This window comes from Lacerta agilis, chromosome 3 (assembly GCF_009819535.1).
Source record: "Lacerta agilis isolate rLacAgi1 chromosome 3, rLacAgi1.pri, whole genome shotgun sequence".
NCBI classification, from domain to species: domain Eukaryota; kingdom Metazoa; phylum Chordata; class Lepidosauria; order Squamata; family Lacertidae; genus Lacerta; species Lacerta agilis.
Window position 1 is genome coordinate 11,737,084 of NC_046314.1, and position 22,580 is coordinate 11,759,663.

The window sequence follows — 22,580 nt, forward strand, 5'->3', positions numbered from 1 at the left end:
CACCCGCCCTGTGGAACACCCTCCCACCAGATGTCAAAGAGAAAACCAACTACCAGACTTTCAGGAGACATCTGAAAGCAGCCCTGTTTAGGGAAGCTTTTAATGTTTAATAGATTATTGTATTTTAACATTCTGTTGGAAGCTGCTCAGAGTGGCTGGGGAAACCCAGCTAGATGGGCGGGGTATAAATAATAATAATAACTAGTATTATTATTATTATTATTACTATTATTATTATTATTATTATGGTTATTGTGTTGCTGTTTTGTTTTACTCTTTTACTTGTTTTTATCCTGTATTTTATTCTGTGAACTGCCCTGAGATATTATGATGAAAGACAGTATATAAATGAAAGAGAGAAAGAAAGAAAAAGAAATTGCAGCTTTAATGGATGAATTTTAAACCACTTTTCTAAGTAAAGTATGCACAATTGTGAGGGGTGACTATTGACCTGGTAAAGATGGGTTCTGTTAAGACATACAATAGTTGAAAGTTCTATGACCTCACGTTACCTCTTCTCCTCTGTATGCTTGTGTTATATAAGGTAGTTAGCTATTTGCTTAGTAGAATTGGGCCGGCATGGTTAAATTTCAAGGAAAAGAGATGCTGTTGCTCAAGAGTTCACAGAGCAATAAGCTGACTAGTGCAGAGTCGCTGGATATTGTTCAGAAGACTTTCCCATTCAAATAACTGCCAAGTATGAGATGTGCGAAACACTTATTCTCAAGTGCTAGGCTATTTCCAATGAAATTTCCAACCTGAACTTTGGTCAATAGCAGTCCCTATGGGACCCACATGATCCCCAGCATTTTCTACAGGGAGGACTGAAAGAGAGTGTGGCTATAGCTCACAATGCACAAAACATCAATTTTCTGTACTCAAATAAAGGACTGTACTGAAAGGTGGGGAAATGTTTATGATGAGTGAAATCACTTGGTCCACTCCAGAAAAATTTGGAACATACTGGAATGAATACATCCCTCTTTGCCCAAACTGTAGAATGATTCTGCTACTCACTTGGCGCATGGCATAGGCCAAAGGATGGGAACCTGCAGCCTTTTAGAGGTTGCTGTCTAAACCTTGGAGCATCTCTGACCACACTGGCTAGGGCTGATGGGGGGTTGGAGACAAATGGGATCTTCATCCCTGGTGTGGACTTCCTTGTTCATGATTTGAGGTTGTTACACAGTAAAGAGCCATCTCCTTGCCTTCTTTGAAAGCTTTTAGGCATGTGAGGTGAAGCCCAGTGCAGGCTGGCAACATCCTTCTGCCACTTTAAGCCCTGCCTTGCGGTGTAGTGAGGGAGCGGTGATGACAACTTGCTACGTTTGACTAGTGCTGAATCCACCAGAATCCATCAGAATGGGGCAGGTTCTATGGTGGAGTACAGCCTCAATCCTAATTGGTACAGAACTCTGTTCCATCCCTGCAGAAGATAAGGTGGGAGAGAGATAATGGGTTCAAGAAGAGTTGCTTGATGTAAAACAGTGGTGGGGAACCTAGCTGTCTCTAGGTGCAGTTATTGGACTCCAGTCTCAGCCAGCAAGGTCAAAGGTCAGGGATTGATGGGAGCTATAGTTCAAGAGGGCTATGGGTTTCCCTGTCCATGGTGCTGAAACGCTTCTGAGGCACGCCTGCAATTTCTTTCCTCACACATTTAAGAACCGAGGTGACCTTTCTATTCACAAGTTTTGTGTGGTCCACTTGTGGTCTCTGGTCAAACCACTTCTAATGCAGAAAATAATGGGTTGCTTCTGTGCTGTCTGGTTTTTCTTTTCCCTTATTTAGCTAAAGTAATGTACAAAGTGTTTGTGAGAAGGGTTTTTGTGGCAGAAGCTAGCAAATTATGCATTAATAATGCCAGTTAAAAATTAATGGAATGGAATCAGTAGTTTTTAATCTTGCTCCCAGGGAGAAGACAGAAATGATTCGATCATATATTCAGGAGGTGGTGCAATACATTAAAAGGGTGAGTCTGCTGCATACAAGTTCAGCAAAACTTTCTGTATTTGCATATGGCATGAAGATAACAGGCAAATTCCAGTACTTATATTGGTTTACATGGAGTAATAATGTAAGAGCAATGAAAGTGGTGTTTGAAAATAGATTTCTTGCATTTATGGTTCCTTGCAATGCTATTTTTTTTTTTTTTAGTAAACTTGGTTTGCCATCTTCTGTAGAATTATCAAGAGCCACTTTGAATATTATCTTGCTGTGCCGGAGTCGAGTGTTTCCCCATGGCAATATCACATCTGAAATGTGAAGGAATGTTGGAAACTTTATCAGCTGTGTTTCAGATCTGATGTTGCAGAGGAACAGGAAGTGTGGAGAATTTTTTTAAAAAAAAATCCTCTTCCTGCAGGTAAGGTAATGTCTCAAAGCTGTTTTAGGAAATCTGAGCAGAGTCCCCTTCCAGCATTTACAACACATTGCAAAATGTTGTCACAGGAAATTGAATGTAAGGGCTCATGATGGCAAATGACCTGGTTTGATTCCATGCAGCCAGGCACAAGTCAAGTTTGGCGCTTCTCATAGTCTGTCATTAGCTGGCTGAGAGCATGGCCTGCCGCACCTTGAAATCGCACACCTGGTGCTACCTCCCTTCCTTCCCCAGCTCCCCAATGACCTAGCGACTTTCCCAATGGCAAGGGAGACAGCGGAGGTAGCCAAAGAGCACCCATTCCTGCTGGAAAGGACGGCATGACACTGTTTGCATCAATTTCAGCCAGAGAGAAGGTATTTCCCAAGAATTGTGGGTCAATTTCCCAGCTAAAAACAGGAATGGTGAAATAGGCAGTCCCAGACCCAGCAGAATTGATGCTCAGCTTTGGATCAACATAGGCATGTGGAGGAGCCATAGCCGAGGCTTCACAAGTTAGACATTACGAATTATACACACATGCATGTAACACAGAGCCGATGGCTGCTTTTTGTGAACAAAAGTGCCATTGAGAGGGATCCGCTTTGAGCAGAGCAGTAGTGGGTAGCGAGAAGGTGTTTATTCCTTTCCCCACTGCTCCAGATCCTTCCCAGAGACTTTTCCTCCTATGAGATTACATGGGGGGGTTTGCCTATGTTTCAGCTCACTGGGGCAGGAGGAGGAGGAGCAGTGACATTACAGGAAGATCAAAAATGACTGTCAGAGATAAGAGTTGAATGCTCCCTATCTGATACTTTCTTGCATCACTCATAAAGCCCTCCCAAAGCTGCTTTTCTTCAGAAAAAAAGTAGCCTTTCCGGGTTTGTGCTGCAGGTTTTAGTGAACAAAGCTTTAGCCAGTCGTCTTCCCTCCCATTCTTGTGAAATGCATGAAGATTTAAAATTGATCATTGAGTGGAGGATGATCAATAGGTAAAAGGGAGAGGGCAACAATGCTTGGGCCAATGAATAGAAATTCCTGTTCAAGAGAGTATGGCGTATACGCCAATTGATTCAGAAGCTGGTGTCAAAAATTGCATTGCAGCATATGTGAAAGTTAGAAGTACACAACTGTGTTCTATAGAGCATGTGTTTTTAATTATTATTTTTTAAAAAACCCAAAGAAAATGTGTTTATTTGTTGGCATTCTTTTTTATTTCTCACTCTTTCTACTTGTTATTCTTTGCTAAAAAAAAAAAAATTAGTCCTGGCTTCATCCTTAACTGTGCAAAGCTGTCTAATTTTTTGGTACTGGATGATGGCGTGATTAAATCAACTACCTATGAACTTCAGCTGTTTCTTCTAGTATTCTTAAGTGTGTTTTAAACTGCACATTTCTGGGGGGGGGAATTTAAGGTTTTAAATTAAATCTCCAAGTATACATAATATATCAATAAGCATTTTTTTGTTGAAAAACAATTCAAATATTCTACTAAGAATGCTTACTGTTCTATTCTGGACAGAACTACTTTAGTATAGAACTGAAGAACGAAATGCACATGTTGAATGCAAAAAAAAAAAAAAAAAGTTTCTCTGCTTTATTCCAGCTAGAAGACGCTCAAAGTAAAAGGCAGGAAAGACTTGTGGAGAAGCACAAGGAGATTCGTCAGCAAATACTGGATGAAAAGCCCAAGGTAAGGAGACTTGAGCACCATTTTTTATTGTTTTGCTTACAGACAATGAGCCTGGTGTCAGGCTGATACTCGACCAGGCCTCTGATTATGAATGCTAACTAAATAAATATCAGAGAAAGATGTGCAACGCTTCATCACATGGAAAGCAAAAAATAGGCAATGTTAACACACAAACGAGTATGCATTTGAAAAAAAAAAGATATCCTACAAAAATACCGTATTTTCTCAAGTCTAACGCCCCATCAAATCTAATGCACACCTCAATTTTCAGAACCTAGAAACCAAAAAAAAGTATTTGCAGGTGAATGTAAATTGAATCTAATGCGCACCTTAATTTTTGCAACGTAATTTGACCAAAAAAAAAAAGGTGAGCATTAGATTCGAGTAAATACGGTATGTTATTCGTTCTTGGTGCATGTCATTGATTGTAAAGAATGTCCTTGACCAGCAGAGGGTGCAATGCACCTGAAGTTTTTTTTTTAAAGCAATGCAAAATCTCAACTTTTTATATTTGGGAATAAGGGGTTTGTTTTTGAAGCATGCAAAAATCCTAGTATTTTGTTATCTGAGCAAAGTAAGGAGTTTGGCACCCTGCAAAAATCTCTCACAGATATGGAATATATCATAGGAGAGCCTTGTGGCTGCAAAAGACTATAGCATGGCTATCCCTCTCGATGCCGGCAATGACATGTGTTGTGCATTGCACCTATTCTCCATCTCAGACACTGTGACGTAACGGTGCATTCGTGTTGTTTTTTTTCCCCTTCTCCCATAGACAGGACTGCTTAACAGCATTCCCCCCCCCCCTTTATTTCATGTAGCTTTTTCTGGCAGCTGTTAACATGCAGGAAATTAATTCATGGCACTTTACGTTATGATTTTTGAAGAGTAAATCGATAAGCAGCTTTTTAAAAGGTTTAGACCAGTATATAGTCTCTTAACAAAATAGGTGCCAACTTTTGACTGATTCGTTTGACACAGGCAAATTATAGGCACCAGTTATTTCATGGAGGTTCCGATGAGCAGAAGAAGAATATAATTTTAAGTGATAGATCAAAAACCGTTTTTGCTTGTTATTTCTAATGGCACAGTAATCCAGTTGATCTAATTCCATGGAGGATATTGTTCTGGTTCACACATCCTGCCAAGTCAAACTATTTTATCTGTAGGCTGCCTAGAATCTCTGTCAGGGGGTATTAATAAACAAACCAATAAGCAATAGCTTTTCACAAATGTGTGGGTTCCTGGAGAAGGGATGGTGGCAACAATGATCTCCTCCTGGTCCTCTTGTGGTGCTACTGTGAGCAAAGCCATGATTTGAATTAGCAAGTTGTCTGGACCAGGATTTGTGTTTTGTCTTGCTTTACATGAGAGATAGGGAAGAAACTTGATCCAGTTCTCATCTTTCAAATTTTTGCCATTCAAAACAACGTGAGAGACAAAGTACAGTGAGCCTTTGAAATTTGCACTCATCTGAATTTTGCAATGCAGCCCTGCAGCCAATCCCTGTTTACAAAAAATGCATATGTTGGGGGGGGGGAATAAAGATGAATGTGTTCGTGAAGATAGCTTGCAAAATTGCATTACACTATGAGCAGTTGCTTGCAAAGATGTACACATTAGTCAAAACCGCTGGCAAAAATGAGTTCACTAGGAGAAATCCACACTAGATTGCTGGAGAATCTTTCGTGAAGTTGGTTTTTTTAAAACACACGCACAAATTTCTGTGGAGTAATGTGGAGAACTAAATTTAAAATGGCAGAAATGAGAAACTGAGAGAACTGAAATTGACAAATCTTTCCATCCTTGTTCCAGAAAAACCATGAGCATTACCAGTGCTTTTTTTCTGGGGTGACGCAGGGGTACGTATACCCCTAAACATTTTGTGAATCTTTGTAATCTTGTCCATTTACTGTATTTATTTTTCCCGATTTGAACTACAAAATGGTGATTTTCTTGAGTCAAAATTAGAGTATCCCTAAACATTTTTTTTTTAGAAAAAAAAGCATTGGCAGTAACTAAGGTACTGCAACAGCAAGACCACTGGGGGGGGATGCAGTTTTCACAATCCCCTCTCTGGGAACCCACACTTCTGTGTGTTCACCCTAAGTCATGCTTTGGCATACCCAAGTAGTCCACAATCATTTTGCAAATGCAGACAATTGTCTTGAACCCAGCTTTAGGTTTGTTTTATATCGGTTGGGGGGGGGCGGAGGGAGCTTTGCACCACAGCGCCGGATATGCTTAAGACGGCCCTGCCAGAAAACTATGTGAAGGTTTTGTGGATTTCCAAGACTATGGTGCAGACAAGGGGGCAGCAGAAATAAAACAACAGGTTTCGCCCATCTCTTGGCTATAGATGTTTAACCAAAGTGCTCAATGGCATCACGTGACAAAACGTACATTATCCAGCACCCATTCAGTACATGTTACACAGGTTCCTTAAGAAAGACACGTCAGGGTGCAGTACAACTTTAGGAAACCTTCCTACACAGGGTTATTTACATAGGTAATCTTCATGTCTAATCGTTCTCTGCAAGGGCCTGTTGCAGATCTCTGCGCAGGTCTGTGTATGATGTGTGATAAGAATAAAACAATGGAAACAATGGAATGGGTAGACGGTAACCTACATTATTTATTTGGCTCTTGTTTGTTTCAGTTCCAAATGGTGTGCAATTCAGTAATGCAAGATGAAATGTGAGCACTTAAAGTCCATGCATTTATAAGGTTGCAGTCCAAACTCCTGACTGGACAGGTTGCAAGGGAGGTCCACCAATGCAGAAGACCTCAACACACCTGCAGGAAACACCCCCCCCCAAATATGGAGTGTTGCAGGGCTGGCAAAGAAACCACTGGATCCTGGGCCATCCCTGCTGCCACCCCATGGTGGCAACAGACCCTATCAAGTCTTCTTTGCTATGCCAGCCTGGCAGCTGGTGTAGTGAAACCGCAATTTTAACTCCCCCCCCCATGCCTTCCATCCTGGCCAGTGCAAGCAGCACAGCTGTGATTGAGGTAGGGGACACTCTTTAGGCCCTATGGCTGCCTCCCGGGGATTCTGGATAACTCTGTAAGACTTTTAAGGTGCAGCATCCTGCCAAGACAATACATTGCAAGGTTTGTACACTCCATACTTATATGCCATTAAAATCATCCTTCATCTGGGAATTTGCATCCTCTTTCCAGCTGCTGTTCTCCACTATATATTCATATGCATCCTTCTAGCAGTCTACTGGTGTTTTGCTTTAGCCCTTTGGTTAGGATTAGGGCACAACTGGACAACACAACAGGATATCTGGGATCATGTGTCCCAACTTTTTCTTGAAAGGGTCAGTGCAACTGCAGAGTACCCTGCTTTGAATTTGAGGTGGCAATAGAGAAAGGACTTAACTATTTTCCCTGTGCTTCAACATGCTTCTCTCCCCATTCCCCCAGGGCAAAATATGCAGGACCCCATCTCTCCCCAGTAGGGTAAAAGCACCTAAAAAGGACAATTTTGAGAGAGGGGAAACTCTTAACTCTTAATCCACCTTTCCTCCACTCATTACAGCCTCCACTTGTTACTTTTCAGGGGAAATTGCATGGTACACTCTGACATGTATGGTTTGGCCCAGATCTATTCCCCTATAGCTTGATTGGCAACAACTCAAGGTATCTCTGAGGCTCTTGTACCTGCTATGATCTGGTATACTCAGAAAACGCATTACCTAAATACAGTTCAGGAACCTAGAGCTATCTGTCTGAAACATCTTTCACCTGTCACCTCTTGATGTCCAAACAGCTGTTTCAACTATCCTATTTTTAGTGTACCTGTCGAGCAGTCTAGAGGTGTCCTCTAACTGTAATTGCCTCCCTGCTTGTGCAGATATTAGAAATTCAATAATCCAGGAGACAGTTTCCTTATATAGATGCCTGAAGGAGTATGAGGACACATTCTTCTGCATCTCCGTGACAGAGCAAACACTTGTGGAAATATAAATCTTGGTCTAGTGCTATTTAATACACTCGTTAACAAGGGGAAAGAAAGTACAGAACTCAAATCCGCAGGTAACGACAAACCGAGAGAGACTGAAAGTGCTTTGCAATGACAGGGCCACAAATAAATATTTATCTTGACAAAATGGGGGGGGGGGGATTGGCGGAAATAAAAAGGGTTACATTTAATGAGCATAAATACAGCATTCTGGAGATGGGTAAAAACAAATGCATAATTACTAGCTTGAATATGTCTTCCTAGCAAATAGCAGTGCGGAAATGGCTTCAGGGCAAGGGAGGGGGGGTCATAGCAGATAAGATGATTGATTAGCAATGTGCTGCTGTGCTAATGCCATACTGGGCTCCATGGAAAGGAGCATTATGAGTAAAACAGAGGCGATAATTCTCCCCCACCCCTTTCCCTGGCATTAGGGAGGCTTTGTTGTGAGTACTATGTCATTTCCAGACTTCAAAAAAGACACATGGAAGCTGGAAATAATCCAGAGCAAAGCAACAGGATTGCTTAGAGGTCTGGAGAATATCCTTTCTAAGAAGACTGAAGGAGTTGAGCTTGTTTAATACGGGGAAGAGAGGACGGGGGGCTTCACATGCACAGCTGCAGTCTATGGTGTGCTGCCAATGAACACATTTCTCACCTCACCTGCTGTTTCCGAGAGTGAGGCCTTAATTTCTCCCTGCGCTGAGACTGGCATTGGACTTTCTCTTCCAAGCCTGTTTACCTATAATTCCGCTGGAATCGCCTGTGGTTGCAGAGCGTGAATTTTCATTTATTGCTTTAACTTTGTTGTGCTCCACCTTGGCTACTGTGCAGTTGAGAAGTGGCACGCAAATGCAAAAATACATTAAAAACACACACACATCTATATGGTTGCTTTAAATAGGACAGTAATCAGTTTTTTTTTTCCTGACACCCCAGTATGGACAAGAAGGTACAGTGGGTTCAAACCATAACCCTAAAGATTTAGCCTGAATGCAGCAAACAATTGTTTAATTGTAAGAGTGGGGGCTGATCATGTGAAGCCATGATGGGATTCCACTACTAACCTTCATATGGAGCAAAATTAAAAGAGCTGGCTGGATCAGGGCAATGGCCGTGTAGTCCCTCATCCTGTTTTCACAGTGGCCGAACCTTTGCCAGTGGGAAATGTCCAAGCAAGACCTGAGCACAAGAGCACTCTCCCTTCTTGTTTCCAGCAATTGGTATTTATTATTATTAATAATACTAATTACCCGTCCTTCACCCTAAGGTGGGTTACACTAGTGAAACACAATATTTAAAACAAATTAAAACAACCTTAGAAAGCATACTGTCCCCAACCATGGAAGCAAATCATAGCTTCCATCATGGCTAGCCACCATCATTAGACATAAGCAGCATGTCTAGGTGCTACTTTCAGCTGTGTTTCCATTGGCATCCCTAGGTGGGGGTAAGGGGGCAATAATAGTATTGGGTAGGATTCCTGCTTCTGAGAGGGGAGTGTGGATGTAAGGAGGCAGTGGTTCCCACCTCATTCCGTGTATGTCACAATCAGTCATGTTTCCATTCTGCTACAGTTCAGCCTGTGCTAAAATGTATGCTGCTCATCTTGCTGTCCCCTATAGTTGAATGATAGGGTTAAATAATGTAATTTATCAGTGAAATAATAACAGAATTGATTTCAGTGCATTTCAATGGAAGGGCAATGTCAAAAACAATGCAGAAATAACAAAATTATTTGCATAATGTCTGGGGACTGGGGGGGGGGAGTCAATGATAGCGCATACGGCTCATATTTGCTTGTGTGATTTCCGTTCCTGAACTCCGGACGAACATGAAAATTGCATGCAGGCAAAATGCAAATTGCAGTAGGCAAAATACAAATTGCAGTATGCAAAATGCAAATGGCAGCAATTTCCTCCCCCATTTCCATTTCTAATGGAATTCTCCAAGCCTAGAGGGAGTTGGACTTTTTGATTCCTATGTACAGGGCAACCCTAACCACATCTACTGTGATGTAGATCTTAAAGATTTCAATGAGGCTTACTCCCAGGTAGGCAGGGTTAGGACTGCATCTTAAGACCCCTCCAGCCAACACTTTCTGGTATGCTTAATGGACCCTTTTTGTTCCATGTGTCATGGGAGAAGTTCCCTTCAAATGTTGATGCATTCACCAGTTTTGACTCACTTTAGTTCTCCCATGTCTATAGGGGCTTCTGAATTTCATCTGAACACTGCAGAATATGTTGCTCATGATATCTGTCAGTGGGTGGTGTTTCTCAACAAGGCCCTGGAGCCCTACAGCTGGTACAATAATTTTCCAAAGTGAATAACTCTGAACAGGCCAAAAAACTTCCCCACTTTGGTTCTTGCAGTCCCATTAGAAAACTATTACTTATTCCTCTTGATTTTTAGAATAGGATAGGATACAAATCATGCTGCAGAATACCTTTGGGTTTTCTCATAAAGCAGAAGAGGCATAAGAAGCTGCTGCTTTGTAACATACTGTAATCGGCAACAGAACCAAAACAACACAGGAACAAGATGATTAACAGAAAAGGAAAAGGGTGTTAACCATATCATTCAAAAGCAAAAGGCACAGAGGTATGTCTATATGGTTTTGTAATGCCATACCTTGCAGTTTAACGTGGTTTATACATAATGTTTCAAATGTTCACATAAATTGCAGTAGCTGTCAATAATTCATGCTTTTTCTGTATCTGAAAAGGTCATGAAAATTTCAGATGACATACACACACACACCAGGTTCAGAGCAAATTAATGAGTCCTGCCCCCTGCAAAAGAAAAGGGGGGGGGAAACGTTGGCTTCAGGGAAATGGAATGATTTCTGACATGAACCTTTCATTAAATCTCATAATTGCCAAGCATAATGTACAGCGAATAATCCAGAAGTCAGGGGAAATCTTTAAAATATATTGATCTTTTTTTAGACCTCAGGCTTGTTGGCATAATTCTCCTTCCCTGTGCTAGATCAAAATACTTTCCCCTTTTTCTCCTTTGCATAATCTCATCCTTTTAAAAAAGAAATGATTGTGCTTGTAGCTAACAGGATTATCAGTCTAAAGCTCAGAAAGTGCCTACTGTGTGGTGTACATAAGTCTTTGGAAATGGATTTTAATGCTTGTTTAATGGTGGCTAAGCATGCATGCATGTGGCTGTTAGGAAATCAATGAAATCTGGAAGGTAGTATTAGGGCTGAGATTTAGGAGATTCCGATTTGCTTCTAAACTCAGCAATTGACATTTATTCCAGAGTCCAAAACTCTGCCTCATGGCTGGCCCTAGTCAGGAATGTACCTTCAGCCAGTTTAATCAAGGGACACTGAAGTCTCATGTTATAAGTAAGGGAAGGTGAAAAAATGTCTGTCTCGTGTATTTCCACACCAGTCGTGACCTTTATAAATCTCTGGCATGCTCCCACTCACCCACACTGCTGTCATTTCTCTAAACTAAAAGGGCACAAAACCAATTGCATTGGCCTTTTCCTGTACGAAAGGTATCCCAGTGTGGAAAGTCTAATGTGTTTTTGTGGCCTGAAGATTAAGCCGATGTTTTCACACTTCCATTTCTTAACCTCATCTTTTTTATATATAACCCCCCCTAAAAACCTTAAAACTATAACTGTGTTTAGTGTAATTTAGCACATTCTCTTCTTAAGTTAACTAGATTAAGTATCAGTGCATCTGAACATATTTATCCATTTCAGGACAAGAATCTCCCTCAGTTCTAGCTCAAATCTAGTGCTATTGTTTTATTTCTATATTCATATAGCCTGTTTGTGCATATCCACGTATGTTCAAATATTCTCAGAAACTGAAAAATGTAATGAGGATGAGGCAATATATTTCGGTACAGAGTGAGAGAAAGGAAACGGAAGGATTCTTGGGCTGTCTGTTTGTGTGTTTATAGCAATTGAAGAACAACTTTAATTTAGATGGCCTTATTCCAGATAGGCACAAGTGCAAACGTGGAATTGCATCTTTCCCATCTTGTAAATGAAAACAGGGTTTCCTAAGTTGCAAGTTGTGACTGTGCTTGTTGCTTTGCTTAGATTTATTTCTTTGCCACATTCTTTTCACTTTATCTTTGTTCCAGGACCACAACACATTCTTATCTCAATGACAAACAGGTCGCAAAAGATGCACGTAACAATCCGAAGTGATATTCAGCATGACAATTTAGTTCCTTCTCCTCTCTTGGTACCTATGCATGCATGAGTACCTGGGGGATTTCAGCATTTCCGTTTGATGGCCTGTCCATTACATGGTGTTTACTTTAGAACTGATGCTTGGAAGCTGCTGGTTTTGTCAGCTACATAAAGATTCTACACCCAGTCTAAGCAAACTTAAAACAGAGCAGAGACATGTCTAAACAAAACGTGCACTCACCTATGGGAGGGGGAGTGTCTTAAGGTGCATTTTATAGATACTCCCCCGCTGCCAATGACTGCAATTATTCTTTAAAAATATGTCAGATTTGTTTTAAGTTCACTTAAAGTGGGCGTAGAATTTTTATGCAGCCGACATAATGTGTTTCTAGGGTGATCCTACTCTACGGCAAATAGTCTTCTATAACAGAGGTCGGCAACCTAAGGCCCATGAGCCACAAGCGGCCCACGGGGGTCATTTAACCAGCCCATGAGCCGCCCCCGAACTGAGCCACCCGCTTGGTAAGTCCCCGCACGCTGTGCTAACGCAGCGCAGTGCTGGAAATTGCAACTGTGCGTGCGCAGACACAGATGCCGGAAATCGTGGGCACGTGCGATCCGGCCCATGGAGGGATGTCCGCTGGAGTGAACCGGCCCAGACGAGGTAAACCTTGCCGACCCCCTGTTCTATAGAAAGAAGTCCTCCATTTGAAAGGTTGAGCATTCCAGCTTTGAATATAAAGAACTGTAAAAAGGGAGAGGAGGGACCTTGAAGTTGTCTGTTATTAGCAGACTGAGAGGCAGGCACACAGATCAACTTTGCACAATCTTTCCCCACTATGGTGAAGTGTATTGCATTTCTGTCTGGTATAGTAAAAGTAAAGGTAAAGGGACCCCTGACAGTTAAGTCCAGTCGCGAACATCTCTGGGGTTGTGGCGCTCATCTCACTTTACAGGCCGAGGTAGCTGGCGTTCGTCCGCTCTGCAGACAGATTTTCCGGGTCATGTAGCCAGCATGACTAAGCCGCTTCTGGCGCAGCGGAACACTGACACCAGAGCAGCGCATGGAAACACTGTTTACCTTCCCGCCGGAGTGGTACCTATTAATCTACTTGCACTTTTTGCATGCTTTCGAACTGCTAGGTTGGCAGGAGCAGGGACCGAGCAACGGGAGCTCACCCCATCGTGGGGATCCAAACCCCTGACCTTCTGATCGGCAAGCCCTAGGCTCAGTGGTTTAGACCACAGTGACACCTGCTTCCCTGGTATGGTAGTTAATGACAAAATCTGCCTCTATACTTAGCAATTCATATGCACATTTTCACTCAGCACGTGCAAATTGTCTGCAAATCTGTGCCCTTTTTGGGAGATGCATATGTGGCTACCCTAATGACATCACAGAAATTCAATATGTTCTGGCTTTGAGCCTTATTCTACAGGATTCTAAACATACTGATTATTCCCAACCATAGTTTTGTTTTGTTTTGTTTTTTAAAAAGTCGCTTGGGACACTTATGTTAAAAAGCCTTGTTTCTCCCATGGGGTGACATTGCCATTTAAACTTGGATATTTCATTTTCTTTTCATTTCACTTTTAATTTGTATACGGCCTTTTTATATTACTATGGTTTATAAGGTGCTTTACAAGCTGAAGAAACAAACAAACAAACAAAACTAGACAGCAGAGCTCATACATGTAAGAACAATCTGATCCAATACAAAACAGTCGCAATAACTTTAAAATAAACATCTTATATCAAATAAAACAATAGTCAGTAATCCGTTAGAATAAAATAGTAAGCAGTAAAATCAAATATCAGAAAGTAATAATTAAACAGTTTACACTTATCAATCACAATAAACATTTGCTTCTTAAGCTTTGGCTTTTATGGGCAATCTTACTCTGAAAATCAATACTTGGTGACCTGTTGTGGCTTAGGCCTTGTCATAATTAATTAAGAAAGGGGCACAGTGGGGTTTATATAAGTTGTGTGTGCATGTGTGTGACTCACTTCAATGTTTGGCAACTGCAGGCAGAAGATGAGCACGTACAAACAGTTTGAGTTGCAGCAGGAGGGCTTGGAAACTTTCTGCACAGTGGGTTGGGGATTTCAAGCTGTTACAGGAAATTGCTAATTATGGTTTAAATAATCCTTCATTGTGTGTTGCGATGGTCTGGGGCCACGTGGCACTAATCATTTTGCCAGGTTCTTTTCATGTTTGAAGATGCCAGCTTGGTGCCTGCTTGAAAGTGCAGCATGTAATGTGTTGGGGGGGGGCGGAGTGCCTTTTTGGTGTGGCCTTGTTTGCTACATAGTCAATGTTACTTGCTTATTTCTGCTAATCATATTTTGGGCAACTAGTGAAAATGACTGTCTAAGTATTTGTTCTTGCTAGTTGTGTGCTGTCCATCCTCCACCTAGTAACACAACCTAGTTATTTACTTGACCGCATTAAGGAGAGCAGGTCATAGAATCATAGAATCATAGAATCATAGAGTTGGAAGAGACCACAAGGGCCATCCAGTCCAACCCCGTGCCAAGCAGGAAACACCATCAAAGCATTCCTGACAGATGGCTGTCAAGCCTCTGCTTAAAGACCTCCAAAGAAGGAGACTCCACCACACTCCTTGGCAGCAAATTCCACTGTCGAACAGCACTTACTGTCAGGAAGTTCTTCCAAATGTTTAGGTGGAATCTTCTTTCTTGTAGTTTGAATCCATTGCTCCGTGTCCGCTTCTCTGGAGCAGCACTTCTCTGGTTTACACCACTTCTCTGGCACTGTGGTGTAAACCACAGAGCCTAGGGCTTGCCGATCGGAAGGTCAGCGGTTCGAATCCCTGTGACGGGGTGAACTCCTGTTGCTCGGTCCATGCTCCTGCCAACCTAGCAGTTCGAAAGCACGTCAAAGTGCAAGTAGATAAATAGGTACATCAGTCCTGCTCTTCTCACTTGTCCCTAACCCCCTAAGCACTCACTGCACCCCTCATTGTGAAACAGTGCTAATGAAACTGGGACACAGAGGCAGCGTGGGTACTGTGGGGATTTTCATTATGAATCCACAATAGTCATTCTGCACCAGCATGGCCGCATTCAACACAGAAGCAGTCCAATTGACAATGGTTGCTGACTGCACCTGTTCTTTTGGACCAACCATCACCAAAAAGGAAAAATAAATAAATTAGAGTCTTTGTCAGGCTATGGCTTGCTTTTGTTCAATTCTGAATCCTATCTTATTTTTGTTTGTTGCTTTACTGTATGTCTATGTTCGGCTCACAGAACAAAAACTAAGATGTGATGCAGAATTACAGAATATAATAATTAAAATGATATATCCTGATAGTCCCTGCCAACCTAGCAGTTTGAAAGCACATCAAGTGCAAGTAGATAAATTGGTACTGCTCTGGCGGGAAGGTAAACGGTGTTTCCGTGTGCTGCTTTGGTTTTGCAAGAAGCGGCTTAGTCTTGCTGGCCACATAACCTGGAAGCTGTCTGCGGACAAACTCCGGCTCCCTCGGCCTATAGAGCGAGATGAGCGCCGCAACCCCAGAGTTGTTAGCGACTGGACTTAACTATCAGGGGTCCTTTACCTTTACATATTTTTTACCATTCTCTTTGATGTTGGGGGGTGGGGGAGCATCAAGGGTTGGCTTGTTTGGGCATCTATTAAGGGGCCCCTCAGACAAGAGTCCTCTGGACCTCTTCTTAGGACCTGCACCTCCTCTTCAGCTTGTTGACCTGCCTTGTGCACTCACCCAGGAAGCAATGGTAGTGTGAAGGCGGATCAGTCAATGTCACTGCCTTTATGCTTGTGGATTTTTTTCTGGTAGCCAAAATGGTGGTAGCAAATGATGGAAACGAAGAGGAGGAGCAAGTCATGATAAGGACAGTGAGGAGGCGATTGGGGGTGTGTGGTCTGTGGAGGGTGTCTTGCTGAAGGTCTCTACTATACCTGGACCCAACTCTGCCTGATATGCTAGCTTTTAACTTGAAGGGATTTGATCTCAGGCCCAACTTGCTGTGTACATTTAAAGCAGTATAATACTACTTTAAAACAGACACAAATCTATTGTTTGGCTGGCTTAATGAACAAACCTGTTAAGATGACAAAAGGTGTTGATGGGCCGTTAGGGAGCGGAATTATTTAGCCTGGAGAGCGAGCGAGGTGTTACCAAGGTAATAGGGTTTGTGCTTAAGGGGACAGGAAAAGGCAGTTTTCAAGGGAAGGAGAAGGGAGAAGAAGAGCCGAGAACCATCTTGGGAGGGGGCTGGCTGCAGGCTGCTTCTACCTCTTGAAATGATGGTGCCTTATGATCTGAATTCCCTCCATTAAGGCTGAAGGTGTAAATAGGTGAATAAACCATATTCCTTAAAGCACAACAGCCTCTGCTGAGTCTTCATTTCTCCAAAGGGACACAGGCTCTGTGTGGGTGCCTGGGACCCCATCGGATCTTGCTACTGCTCGGCAGAGAGAGCAGCAGGCACCTGACTTTTGTAACAGTATGCTGGGAACTAGTTTGTTAAAGGTGCTGAGAGTTGTGCTGGGACAACTCACCCTGGTGGAAAGGGTATTGTTGTTGTTGTTGTTGTTGTTACTGCTTTCCCCCCTCACAGAGCAACAATTCCCAGACTTACCTGGAAAAAGGGATTGACTGCTAAGCCGCTCTGAGAATTGCATCTGTGAGGGGAATGTTCTCCTTCGTTGTGCTGATTACTAATTTGCCTACCATATTTCATGATGATATATTTCTTTCCCATAATGGAAAGAATAATGGAGCATCTTATGTTACAGCACAGAATGTTGCCAATACATATCCTGTCACTTGGAGGCTCTGCTGTCGAAAAAGTGATGAGCGGCCTGGCTAATGCGTCTTGGGCAGAAACTGAAAATCATTGTGAATTCCTTAGTGACTGATAACATAGCTCGTAAGAGAGCAAGTCCACTAAGCAGTTGGTATATGACTGCTTTCCGCAAACTATCTCTTTGCGATTTGTGGCGCAGGCTCTAATCCATTACAGTAAAACAGCAATTGCTTTCATTTTGTATCTCCTAAAGATTAATAGCTGAAGCCTTGCCAGTGAGTCATATGGTTACCTGTATCCTGGGTAACCCCTCTCTGTTTAGCTAGTCTAAGTCTGATTGAAAGGGGATTATGAAAGAAAATAAATTTATATAGGCTCTCTGCAAGGATGTGGGTGTGGGTGCTTTCTATTTATATTGCACACACAAAGAGAGGGTTATGCACAGATGTAAACACAAGCCATGGATTTGGGAGGGAGCAAATGCTGTTTGGACTCATTCCACATTGAAGGCAGGGCCATCCAGTTCCCAGGAGACCAATTTAAAGGAATCCAAAGCAGAGGGGGTCACAAGATGAGAGTTGGGTATGATGCATTTGGCAGTGGGGGGGGGGAAATGAATATAGACCAAGGTAAGGAAGCCGTACATGACCGGGAAGGTAGGCTAACATGTTGTATCTCTCCTTTCACTCATTTATTCTGAAATGCACAGCCACATTGCAACAGTACTTCAGGGCAGCAATGCAAAGCAACAGCATAACCATGCACAAAGAAATGTCGTGACATGTAAACATCATAGTTTTAAAAACTAATGTCAGAGCAGCATAGCAGTGAATGGAGTAGGTAAAGGTAAAGGGACCCCTGACCATTAGGTCCAGTTGCAGACGACTCTGGGGTTGTGGCGCTCATCTCGCTTTATTGGCCGAGGGAGCCGGCGTACAGCTTCCAGGTCATGTGGCCAGCATGACTAAGCCGCTTCTGGCGAACCAGAGCAGCACATGGAAATGCCGTTTACCTTCCCGCCGGAGTGGCACCTATTTATCTACTTGCACTTTGATGTGCTTTCTAACTGCTAGGTTGGCAGGAGCAGGGACCAAGCAACGGGACCTCACCCCGTCGCAGCAATTAAAACATTGGCTTGTGTTTCCAAATGCCTGCCTGCCTGTTTGTTTGTTTGTTTGTTTTTAAAAAACACATTTTGGAGGAGGAGGAGGAGGAGGAGAATAGATTGGTGAACAACTCTGATTAGGGAATTGCATCAAGAAGGATACTAAGAAAACCCTGCCCCTTATTCCTGTCAAGCTAACTTCAGGAAAAGATTGGAATAGTAGCAGGGCTTCCTCCAAAGATTTTGATGAACAGTGGAGAGGTTTTCATAAGGTACCTTCACCAAATCTATGTAGGGGTGGAGGGCTTATTATCATACTGGGGCTCCAGACAGGATGGGTAATTGGAAAACTCCACTGGCTCAAAGAGCCTTCCATCAGCGCAAAGGACACCAGTGGATGAAACCCTTTAAGTTGTGAATGTATCTTTTGCTGAAAGTCTCATTGCATTGTGGGTTTTGTAGTGAAGCTTTCTGTTTTCAGTTCCACTGGGAGGTTTAACCAGTAGGAGACCAGGAGCAGTGAATGTGACTTTTCATTGTTTCTAAACAAAGCAATTTTAAACCTTTCATTTGGCATTAAGAGTTGGCATGCCCAACTGTGTGTCAACTTACAGCATTTGACGGTTGCTCTCTTAGATTATGAAAGAGAGCAAATGTCTGGTACTCAGAAGAAGGGAATGCTCTGTTCTTTCCCCATTGCTGTTAGCTCCCAAATGACTCCTGTTATGAGGGATATGCAATATTGGAAAATTATTATCTAAGGGCTCATTCACACTGGAGTTGAATTTAGATTTGAAGCTACCTCTGTCACTCTCTCATTTTTGTGGTGTCCACACTTACAACCTCATCTAGTGGCAGCCTGCACTTTCCCCACACATAATTAATATTCTCCCCTATCTACAGATAATCAGATACGAGAAGAAAATTCAGTATAAAATCACATGCTATCTGACTATGGACATACTGAAGCACATTGTGTGGACAGGTTGGGTTTTTGTGTTTTGATTTTGACATGTAGTGACATCTTGTTTCAAGAAAACCAGGGGAAAGAATGCAGCCCATCTTTTTCCACCAGTTGCTGCTAAAGGCACATTTGCAATACTTTTTATTTTTTTAAAACAGCTCTTTTTCACAGAACTGCTCTTGCACAAAACTACTGCATTAAAAATAGAAATTGAGATTGCAGGTACAATAGGCAGGAAAGGAAAATGCATGGAAAGGAAGCAGCAGCTTTTCATGCAAGTGACTCCAAATACTTTCCTGGCTTAGAGTGGTCCACACTTTATTATCACTTTTGACCACTCTTTTGTGCAAATCCAGAATGTCAAAAAACTTGTATTTTTTAAAAAAATAACATGTTTTTGGGTTGTTTTTAAGGTGCCCATGTAAAGGTAAACAAATACACCTGCACATCTGCGCAATGGACTTCAGGTTTTCTAGTTTGGACATATTTTTTTCCAAATGATATTGTCATTGCAGTCCTGCGTTGGACAGGATGACCCTTGGGGTCTCTTCATCTCTACAGTTCTGTGATTCTATACTGTTTAGTGCAAATCTGTAACTTGTGTTAGAAAAAAGGGATACATCACAAAGATAAACAAATATTCACATACCGTGGTACCTCTGGTTATGAACTTAATTCGTTCCGGAGGTCTGTTCTTAACCTGAAAGCGTTCTTGAGGTACCACTTTAGCTAACGGGGCCTCCTGCTGCCGCCACGCTGCCGCCACACGATTTCTGTTCTCATCCTGAAGTAAAGTTCTTAACCCGAGGTACTACTTCTGGGTTAGCGGAGTCTGGAACCCGAAGTGTTTGTAACCCAAGGTGTTTGTAACCTGAGGTACCACTGTACATGCCCACAACAGACCTCATGTTTCCAGAAATTATGGCTGGTACTAATTGAGGGGAAGGGCCAACACCCCACAGCACAAATACATCCTATCAAGCACTTGCCGCTTGGCTGGATGGGAAACTTTGAGATAGATTTCAGAAGCATTAAACTGTAGCCTAAGTGCTCACAAATACACATAGGGAAACAGGAATCCAGGTGCACACAGATGCCCTGGTGTGGAGGACAAGGCCTAAATGGTAAGCTATTGACCATGATGCTCTATTCCTTCCCTATGAGCAACAGCTATCTCTTCCAGCCAGACTAAAGTCCTCTATTGGCTCTGCTGACTCGTAGCATTCAGTGTATGAAAGGTGGCTCCAACCAGCCAGCAGTTGAATCCCTTAATACTAACAGCGACACTGAGGGAAAATGCAAATTGAAGCTGTTTACACACTATTCTTTAAAAGCACATTCAAAGCACATTCTTTCCCTCCAAAGAATTCCAGTTGATGGGAATTGCAACTCTGTGAGGGGTAGACAGCAGGGCCTGGAATTCTTTGAGGGAATAAATGTTTGCTTCAAACGTTCTTTAAAGGTATTGTGTGTATGCAGCCCCAGTAGCACAAAACCCCTCTGGCGAAAAGGAACTATTGCTCAAAATTACATATATAGCAGTTAATTACCTCCTAAATTCACATTATCACAGCCTCTTTAATAGCCCCTGGCAAAAAGTTTTTTAAAAGACAGTTTGTTTGTTTTTTGTAATGAAGAGGATAGATAAAACTTACAGCACGTGACCATGATTGCTTTTATATATATATAAATATAAAATACATTGAGATGTTATACATCAGTGATCATCACCAAACTAACATCTCACTATTAAATTGATATGCATTTGGCATTTCATGGCTTATTTCATTTGTCTTTATTTTTGTTTTGTTTAGCTAAAAACTTTAAAAAAAACCTTCAGCAAAATGAAATGCTTCAATAAAGTGTTTCCGTTACTGAAGGGAATGAAATCTGCAGTGATGACAACTGCCTTTGTCTTGGTTTGATAAGTCTGTTTGCCCTTCTTGGGCACATAGTTTTGCAAGCGGGTTCCAGGCCTCCTCTGGAAACCGGCCTACTGCAGAGGGCATTCCCTGGGCGTGGGACCATCTGACCAACAGCAGCGCATGATACCATGCCCATGGCAAGGTTAAATAACTGGCCTGTGGAGCCTTTCGACCTCTTGCTTGCTGAGCCGGTTGTCCCACCCACCCTCAGATTAGGGTTATTTGCGGATGGTACAACTTTGCTATGGACATTGTTGGTCGGCAGATTGAGAGGTCGGGCAGGAATTTTTCCCATCTGGCAAATTAGCACTGCCATTTGGGTTTTCGCCTACCTCATAGCAATCGTCACAACTTTGTAAGGCGGAATATGCATTGGGTAAGCCTAGTCTTGGTTGGTTGCATCCTCTGCCTTCTACACCACGGGTAAGGGGATCCTGTTAAAAAGATCCAGGAGGAGTAGCTCCTGTTCGATGCCCAGATGGGGGCTAGGGCCATACCACTCCTCCAACAGGGACCACCTAGGGGACGCCCTGATTTGATGTTGGCCATAGGGTGTCCCCCCCCACTGGTTTCACCTTTAGAAAGACTCCCAGTGGATAGGTGGGAGTGACATATACAGTTGTTTACCTCAATGCCTATGGCCAAACCTTCACATCTGTAACTAAGTTGTGTCCTTATTTGAGCCCAAACTAATATACCGTGTATTGTCTAGTTATTTGCTCCTTAGGGTACAGAGTGGTCACGGGGCCTCATCACACAACATATTGCCCTCAAAAGATACATTGCTTTTTCCCCTACCATATTAACTCTGCTGTCCTCTTCCTGTTCTGATACATCTCTCGGGACGATTTCAAATGGTTTTCTGACTCTGGAGACTTACTGATTATTCTCTTGACAGTGCAAGGCTTTATGTAGCTTTCACACAAGGGGACAAAGCAATTTCCCCTGTTAATAAGCTTTTTGAGAAGGGGCATTGTGTCTCCTCCATGGAGACATCATGTGTACAGAACTCTACCTTCGTATATGTGTGCTTGCTTAGGGGAACTAACTGAGCACCTGCAAGCCAGAAATATTTATTGCCAAACCACATGTAACCTTAGCTGCATAGTTCTGCCTGTTTCTCTCCCCCCCACACACACACAAATTACAAGGGCAAGGGCCCCCAGTTTGGATCAGGCACCAAGTATATTTGTTAGGTTTTAACCCTCTACCCCTGATGTGGCCCCAGCCTGGATCCCATTGAAAGGGACCCTTTTTTGCAATGCAAATTTCAGACAAGACGGGGAATCTGGATTGGGACCACTGTGGAGGGGTGTGTAGCTTAAGGCCCCTTTACCAACAACCCCATGTTAGGGTCCTGATCTGAATCAGGGCCCCACACTGGCCATGTATGAAATTTAAAAAGCTCTGAGCTCGAGAGAAAACTATGCAGCTAAGGTCGTGTGTAGCCCGGCCGTCAGAATACCAAGCAATATGAGCACCTGTAAAGATGGTGGCCAGATGGCAAACAGGACCGGGCTCCTGCACTTTTAGTAGTGCACTTCAGCAAGGCATCGTTTGTGTGACAAGCTATACCTGCTGCAAGTGATACCT

At 42.6% G+C, this 22,580-nt stretch overlaps 1 protein-coding gene across 1 annotated transcript in view; it reads left to right on the forward strand.

Annotated features, from left to right (window-relative positions):
• PLCB1 (phospholipase C beta 1) overlaps window positions 1-22,580 on the forward strand; it is a 454,706-nt gene that overhangs the window by 393,588 nt on the left and 38,538 nt on the right. Inside the window, 2 exon segments of the mRNA XM_033142844.1 lie at window positions 1,912-1,969; window positions 3,966-4,052. Of these exon segments, the coding sequence (XP_032998735.1) occupies window positions 1,912-1,969; window positions 3,966-4,052 (145 nt within the window).